Below are 8,567 nucleotides of genomic sequence, written 5' to 3' on the forward strand. Positions count from 1 at the left end.
CAGGCCTTCAAGTTCAAAGCCAGGGATTGCTTTCCTTGCCTACCCCCAAAACACATACAGCCAGCTTTTGTTTCCTAGGTGATTACTTCAGGCAGTAACTGGGGCTGTGTGAACCTCATCACATGGAACCACCTAGCATTTTCTCTCAGAATGTTTTTCCTCCCTCTCTTTACTTCAGCTTTCTTCTCCCCAATGCTCCACATCTAGGCTCAGGAGAAGGATAAGCCACTGAGTTGTGGGGAATCTGTTACGCAGCAAACAGGAACTAATACGGTACCCCTAGCATGGAGGGAACAGAACAGCCAAGTGGCCAGCTCAAGTCACACAGCACGTCACGGACGTCACGGGAAAATAATCCCGCATGTTGATGTCCCTTCTCTGCCTGGCCATCGTCCCACTCCCAGCTCCCACCCCACGCTCACGAACCCCGTTTCTGGGCCCGCATGGGGGGACAGGTGGGATTATGCTATTCCAGTGGTTCACAGGTGAGCACTTTACAAAGATGGAGATGGAGTATGAGTGAGGTGTGGGCTGGATACCTCTTTCACGGAGCCTGCAGAGAGATGGTGAAGCAACCACAGGTCGAAGGCCACGTCTGTCCTGGGAGAGTCCCCCGCTCCTTAGCTTTCAGGGGAAAGCTAAGGAGCAGGAGACTGTTGTAGCACAACAGAGCTACAAAACCACCCTGGCTGAGGCACGTGAGAAGGCTGCAGTGCAGAGGGGTGGGCCTTCCCTGTGATGGACCCCCGTATCTCCAGGCCCTGCCCACTGCCATGCTGAGTTGTGAAACTAGATGTCTTGATTGGTGAAGGGTCCCAGGTTGCCTAGGAGCTCATGAGACCCGCCCCTCCCCACCCCATACCAGCTTCCACCACTCACTTGAACTGAGGGATGTCCCTGCACAGCTCCACGTTAGGGCGCCGAGTCCGGCACTCCAGCCTCGTCTGCGCCACCTTCAGCGGGCACTCCTTGGCCATGATGGACCTTTCCAGCAGCAAGATGGTGTTCTCCGTCTGGAAGATCTCCTGCAGAGTCTGTGGGGAACGTGCCAGGTGTCACGGAGGGAGCATAGGGGCAGCTAGCTCAGCCTTTGGTCAGGTCAGGTGTTAAAATGCCCCCTTCCCCAACCCTGAATACCCATGGGGCAGGCACCTCGCTCTTCCTAAGACAAGCTCGGGACAGGGGCTTCAGCGCCTCTCGTCACCCAGGACACTGAACACGGAGGCGGGGCAGATGTCAAGGCTGGTTTTGTTTTCAGTCTCCAGTATCCACTGGAATTAGCCCATCGGTGTTCAGTGGGAAAGAGGCAAAGGGAGGGAGGCCTTTAAGATTCACACGGATAATCTGAAACGATAGCTAACTTCTAAATCTACTTTAATCTGAATTAATTTAGGTTGTATATCTTTTTATAAGCCAGAGTTTACCTTCCTAATAACTAGCTCAGTAAATAAACTAGAAAGAAGGGGGAGGGGGGAGGAAGGAACGAGAAAGGAAAAACGACAGGGGGAGAGAGGAGAGACTCAACGTTTTCTATTTATCTATAGAAATATCTCCCCCAATATAATGCCGCCATTGTGCCCTATGATCGACAAAAGTACAGATCCCAGGGGACAGGAGGGAGCCAGCTGGGGACTTGGAACATCCTATATCTGGATCCAGGTGGAGGTTTCACAGGTGTAAATGTAGGCCAAAAAAAAAAAATCATCATCGAAATTCATCAAGCTTTTTTGACACTTTATTGTAAGGCTGATACCTCAATAGAAAATTTAAAAAATCAGGAAAAAAGTCAATCACAAGGGAAGACTAGCAAATTGTTGATATTCATGTCGGTACGTGAGGGGTCTTTTACATGAGTCTCTCTACTTCTATGTATTTGAAATTTTCCACAATAAAAAATAAAAGAATGAGAGGACAAATAAACAACAGGCAAGCCAGCACAGACCATTCCCAGAAGCAACCTAACCTTGCACTTAGCCAACTTGAGGCACACCCAGAACTGAGAGCACCAAACGGACACTAAACGCTATGGCTGAAACACCCTTCTCCTCCCACCATCGCCAGTGGCCCCAGATCTGTGAGCAGTTCTAGTGTTCATGCCCCTCTGCCACGAGAAGGCTCATCGTGGGTGGGCCCTGCCAACACCCATCCCAGACTTGGCAGGGCCCAATGGTGAGGTTACATGTGCTCTGTTGCTGACGAGCCTGGAAGTGGCACCTGCCACGGTGCCCCCAGCATCCTTCCTTCAGCTGTGTGCCTGTCTCCCTCCCTCACTAGCATGTAAGCTCCAAGTCAGGGGCTTCGTTTCGTCCACTCTGAATCCTCATCCAGGAACAGCGCTTGGTGCAGAGTGAAGATTGCCAGGTAAAATACAGGATGCCCAGTTAAGTGTGAAGTTCAGATCGACAACAAAGCATTTTTTAGTGTATGTCTCAACTACTGCGTGACATGAAATTTCTTGAGCTATAAAACATTCACAAATCACAACAGGTACTAAGATGACTACTTTAGCTGGGCTGGGCTCATATTCTATGGGCACCAAGAAATTGCTTAAAAGACGGTTCTTTTCCAAAGAATAAAAGTCCTGGCTTTCCTATTAGCTTAAGAGAAAAGCCTAGAAACAGGGCATTTCACTACTTCAAGAGGACAAAAGGATGCCCATTTCCTACTGGGGTTTACATGTGATGGGAGGGGTGCTGCTCTGCCTCCTTCAAAGCCCACCAAGGAGGAAGGCTGGCCCCCTCACCCGGTCATCAATGAGCCACGCAGAACCAGAGCGATGCTGACCACACGATGGTTAAACATTATCCCATAAACATGTCTGTGCCCAGCATGTGAGCTGACATGTAAACACACCAGTGGGGGACACCTCTCTTAGAAACCTGACTTTTGGTGGTGGTGGGAGGGGGTGTGCTGCAGATATGCAAAGCTCAGAAAGCACCACCTGGCTTAGTACAGAAAATCAAGGCTTCTATAGACAAAACTGCTTCTTGGCACCACATTGCCTGGTGTGGAAAATAGCCCCTCACTTTACCATCTGACATCCCTACCTGGGGGAGGGGGTGGGTATGGCTGTAGCAGGAGGAGGGGAGCTGGAACCAACTGTTGCATATTTCTCCATGTTGCCACCCTCTGTGCCCCACTGGCATTTCTTAAGCAAGCCTGCCTGTGGATTTTCCAGAACCGTAGGGGTTTCCCAGAAATGGCTGCTCTAGAACCAATGGATGACTCACATCCAAGGTAAATCTACCCAGGTACAGGTATATACACTGCCAAAAAAAAGTCCCCGTAACCTCTTGCCCAGCCTCTGTCACTCACAGCCTGGGTCCTCCTCATCAGAAGGGAGAAACACACACATATACACATACACTCACTCCGTCCTGGGGGTAGCCTCTGCTGCCCACCCACGCCTTGCCAGCCTGGGCACCTCCAGAAGCCCTGGGTCCTGAGACTCGGCCTCCAGCAGTTTGCGGAATGCAGCTCCCAAGGGCTGGGAGGCAGAGACTGTGAGCTGAACAGGGTCAATGATTAGAGACAGAGCAGCCTTGATCTTCATGCTCAGGAGGAAGCAAAGAGTTTGCTTGATGCCAGCACAGCCTCCAAGTACCATCCCGGCCCATTGAGCTCTGAGCTCCAGGTCAGCCTGGACCCTGGACTTCAAATTCCACGATGCTCCCTGGGAGAAGAGGCCCGAGTCTAAGCAGGTGACCCACATGTCCCAGCACACCCACTCCCGGGTATATCCTATAGGAAATCTTCACCCAGGGCCACAGGGGACCATCATTTTTAATTGACCAGTCAGTAGGTGCTCAGTGAATACTTACTCCCTGGACGGAGGGACACACACCGTGGGTGTCTGGTTAAGACAAGAGTACAGGTGTTGGCACGAGACTGCCTGGGTCTATCCACATCCCAGGGCCAGCATATCCAAGCTGGGTGACCTTAGGCAAGTGTCCTAAGCTCCCTGAGCCTTTCCAGCAAAACAGTAAAATGTGGCTCGTCATCATTCCCACTCCACACAGTGGAGACAGGTGATGAGTGTGCCTGGGATAAGATCCTGGAGACCGCCGTGGGTGCACAAATCCCTCTGCTGCAGGAACGCAGCTGGGAGTCACATGCAGATCAACGGTGCTGCGTCCAGCTCTTCACGAAGCGCAGGCGTGTGCACATGTGCGTGTGCGTGTGTGTGTGTGTGTGTGCGTGCGCACGCGTGCACACAAACACACCCTGGGAAGTGCCACAAGAAAGTCATATGCCCCTTTCCCCACCTTCCCTTGGCCAGGTCGTGATACTTCCATCCTTCCTTCCTCTCTCCCTCCTCTCCTGCGCCCCAGTCCCTGAGTCCTGATCCAGCTGCGGAGCCCCAGAAGCCACCCATCTCCTCAGTCCCCAGAGATGTTAACCTTTTTGTTCACACACAGCCGAAGAACTAGGGGTAAAGAGAATCCAGGGGCAGGGCTCAGGCTGGCTCACCCACGACTGGGCGGGGCCGCCGGGGGATTGGCCCAAGGGGTCACCCCATGGGAGGAGTCTCTGCAGCCTGGCGGAGCTGGAACTCAGGCAGGAAGGAGGTGGTGGGAGTGGAGGGCTCACCTCACTTGTCCCCCCCGCCCCCCGCCCCCTTAACTCTGTGCTCAGCACGCTGCAGGCTGCCTGCCAGTCAAGGCCGCGAGACTGGGGAGGGCGAGTGCTAAGCCTCCCACATGCCACGTAGGGGGGAGGGGGTGGGGGAGTGGGGGTGGGGGCAGTGGTATGGAGGGGCAGGTCACTTCAGCTCACTGAGCCCCTTTGTAGTCACACGGAGCAGGTTTAAATTCCAGCTCCTGTTCTTCCTCACTTTGCGACCTTGAACAGGGTCACTTAACCTCTCTGTGCCTCATGCAGTCATGTAACTCAGCGTCTACTGGGCCCCTCACTCCGTAGCCCCTTCTGCCGAGCCAGGCACTGTGTGGGGCACGTGTTCTCTTGTCTGTAAAACCAGCGTAATAATAATAACTTGCCCACAGGGTTGCTCTGAGGATTAACAGAGATAATGTGTGTAAACTGCTTAGACCAGCGCCTGGCGTATGCCATGGGACTGCCCTGCATCCTATGCCAACTCTCATCCCACACTGTCAAATCTGTTAGGAGGTTTTTCCTTTGGGATCATTGGTCTTTTCTTTGTTTTTAATGTAAGACAATAGGAAACTCAGATTCATTTGATGGGATTTGTCTTTGCAGGCAACTGAAATTCCCTCAGACCTCCAGTCAAAGACCCTCCTACAGAACCTCCATCGACCCATTTATTTGGGAGTAAGGGGTCAAGGCAGGGGTCGCCTGTGCAAGGGAGGATGTCCTTTTCATGGTGAGCCCCTCCCCCAGTAACCAAAGTTCTTTTTGTTAACCAATCCCTCTCCTGGCCGGTTCCCAGCCCCAGGGGCTCCTCGCAGGGTGCCTTAAGAGGTAGAAGCCCGGGGGCAGGAAGTCAGGAGACCAGGGTCCCTATCCAAGCGGTAACACAAACCAGCTGTTGAACTCGCAGCCCCGCTCAGAGCCCTAGGCTGTGCGGGGGCCCGAATTTCCTCATCCAGCAAATGGGGGCTCGAGGCCTGTGATTCCTCTGTGGCTAGGGTGCCAGAAGTGCGCCTGGACAGGGTAACCTGATCTATGCCTGACCCAGTCCATCACTGGTCTCCCACGCATGCCCAGAGTCCTGTCCTCCGAGATCCGCCCAAGGCCCTTTAGCTGCAGGTATGGCTCTGTGTGTGTGCGTGCGTGCGTGCGTGCATGCATGCATGTGTGTTTAAGTCTTCAAGTCAACCCCCTTCAGATGGCTGGAGTCCCAATACAAAGCCTTCCAAAGCATCTTGAAGATGTGCTACGCAGCAAATTTTTCTGTAAAGGTCTGGGTGGTAGGTATTTTGGCTTTATGAGCCATATGTCTCACAACTACTCAACTTGGCCATTGTAATGCACAGACAATACATAATACATGGGGGTGTGTCTGTATTCCAATAAAACTTTATAAAAACAGGTGTGTGGTGGGGGGCAGATTCGACCTTTGGGCTGGTAGTTTGAGACCCCTGGTGTCCTAATCCCTTTAGGCAGCCCATCTCAAACAAGGCTGTACCTTCCTACTCACTAGAAGTGTGGCCTGTGGACCAGCATTGCTGGACTCTGAGAGCTTGTTAGAAACGCAGACCCCACTCCAGACCTACCAATGAAAGCTGCATTTTAACAGATTTGAAGTGGTGATCACGGGCACGTGAAAGCGTTAAGGCAGGGAAGGACCAGGCCGGGTTTGCAGTCTGAGGTGGACTTCTCTGGTTGCAGTCTGGAGGATGGACAGAGGGGACAGAGGTGGAGAGGAGACCAGTGTCGTCTGAGAGGCAGGAGGGCTCACACCAAGGCAGGAGAGATGCAGATGGTACAAGGCCACAGGAGTATGCGACAGGCAAAATGGGGAGCACCAGTAACCGATGAAGTGCACCAAGGTCAGGTTTCTGGGACTTCAGCCCCTCAACCAGGAGGAGCCTCTCAGGTGAAAGGCTTGGGAGCCGCTAGCCTGTATCCAAATGCCAGCTGCACACTGCAGAGCACAGTGGCCCTGGTAGCAGATGCCTCTTGGAGCCTCAGTTTTCCCGTCTGTAACAGAGGTACATGACAGCATTTCTCTCACAGGGTGACTGCGAGCATCGATTTCGGAACCGTGTTTAGCACTGTGGCCAGCACACACAGACCTGGGTTTCTCAACCTCAGCACTTTCTGTCCATTCATCTGCCATCCACGTATACCCCTATCTTCCTATTTACTACTTTTTTTCCTCTTTTCTTAAATCAAATCTTTATGCCAGGAGACCAGGGCTTCTCAATCTTAGCACTGATGACATTTTGGGCCAGATAATTCTCTGTTGTGGGGCTGTCCTGTGCCTGTAGGATGTTTAGCAGCATCCCTGACCTCTACCTACTCAATGCCAGTAATAACATCTCTAGACACTGTCAGATGTCCCCTGGGGTGCAAACTTGCCCCATTCGAGAACCACCGATCTAGGTGTTACCTATTATTATTGTCGATTTTAGGCTGTGCTGGTGGGATAAACTCTAGAGAAAATCCTTGCTTGCCATTGACTAGCGGGGCAGGGGAGGGTATGCTTTTGGCAAACCATTTGTCCTCGGTTTCCTCGTCTGTAAAATGGGGCTAATGGTGATCCCTTTTATACAGGGTTGTAGGAGGGAAAGAGGAGTTAACATAAGCAAAGCACTTGGAACTCCAGCTGCACAGAGTAAGGCTACTATGTTTTTTGCAGTTATAGTGAATTTTTCTCTTCTTCATGCAGCGGGATGGCAAACCAGACTGTGACCATCCACCCTCAGCCCTGTGGGGGACCAGCTGAGGACAAACCCTCACCCCTGGTGTGGGAAAGGGTGAGGTCTGCACTGGAAACGGTCTCTGGCCAAGTCTGGAGTGTGAAAGGCAATTGACAGGTCCGCCTTGGATGAAACCAAGCTCGGCTCAGCGGAAAAGTGCGCTGACATTCCTGGCTGGGATAGAAATCCTCCCCAAAAAGGCTTTGAAAGGGGGGATGTGTTTGGCAGGGTTGTTTGCCATGTAAAACTATCTGCCTGCGTCTTGTCTTGTGACAGCAGAGAAAGCCGGTAAGGCCAGGAAATGGTTTTTGATGTGAAGGGAAAAATGGATTTAGCAGTTCCAGTCGGCTTCAGGCTTCTGGGTGCTTTGTGCGGCCTTGCAGATTTATTGTTTTCCAAACTGCATGAAGCCAAGGGATTTCCAAGGAGATGCCTGGCTCAGCGCAGCTTCCCCAGCTCAGGAAGGGAGAAGGCATCTTGGAATCCTTTTTCTGGTCAAATGGTGGAAGATTTTCAAGTGCAGCCAAGCCCAGAAGCAAGGAGAACAAGGCGGGGAGTTCTCTAGAAGGACCTCGCCTGAAATCCAGGATGCGAAGCCTCCAGATGAGGGTGTCCCAGACTTGGCACTGTTGACAACTACTCTGTCTGAGGGGCTTTCCTGTGCCTTGTAGAGTTCAGCAGCAGCATCCCTGGTATCTACCCACTATCTATTAGAAGCACACTGCCCCCCACCTCATCCCCACTGAGCTGTGACATCCAAAATGTCTCAGACATTGGCAAATGCCAGCGGGGAATAAATTCACTGCGGGTGAGAACGACTCCTCTGGAGGACAGATGTTGGGTAAGCCCTGCTTACAGCTGTTTCTGTCCAGAGATGGCCAGCTGCCCTCAGACACTGCCGGGTCAATACAAACCTCAGCTGCTGAGAGGCCAGCTGGGGTCAGGGGTTCTGAAAGTCCTGGAGTGGGGTGGAAACGAGTGGGGGCTCCATGCTAGATGGAGAAGAAACGTATAACAGTCTAAAAAAATTCATAGTAATCCACTATTGGGCCTTCAGGAGTCTCCTTAACATGCCATGACTTTTAATTGCGCATTTACTTATTTCTTTAAACCAGTTTCCCTCACTAGAACGTAAGCCCCCTGAGGGCAGGGATCTTGTCCCATTCGTGTTGCATCCGCAGCACCTGACTCGGAGTCTAGTACACAAGACATGCTAAGTAAATA

At 52.1% G+C, this 8,567-nt stretch overlaps 1 protein-coding gene across 2 annotated transcripts in view; it reads right to left on the reverse strand.

Annotated features, from left to right (window-relative positions):
* TEKT5 (tektin 5) overlaps positions 1 to 8,567 on the reverse strand; it is a 49,699-nt gene that overhangs the window by 4,098 nt on the left and 37,034 nt on the right. For both annotated transcript variants that reach the window (XM_023529614.1, XM_011358359.1), the window contains one exon: positions 880 to 1,034. In XM_023529614.1, coding sequence (XP_023385382.1) covers positions 880 to 1,034 — 155 coding nt within the window. The remainder of the gene's footprint in view (positions 1 to 879; positions 1,035 to 8,567) is intronic.

The sequence above is a fragment of the Pteropus vampyrus genome, unplaced genomic scaffold, assembly GCF_000151845.1.
Source record: "Pteropus vampyrus isolate Shadow unplaced genomic scaffold, Pvam_2.0 Scaffold40, whole genome shotgun sequence".
In the NCBI taxonomy this organism is placed as follows: Eukaryota; Metazoa; Chordata; class Mammalia; order Chiroptera; family Pteropodidae; genus Pteropus; species Pteropus vampyrus.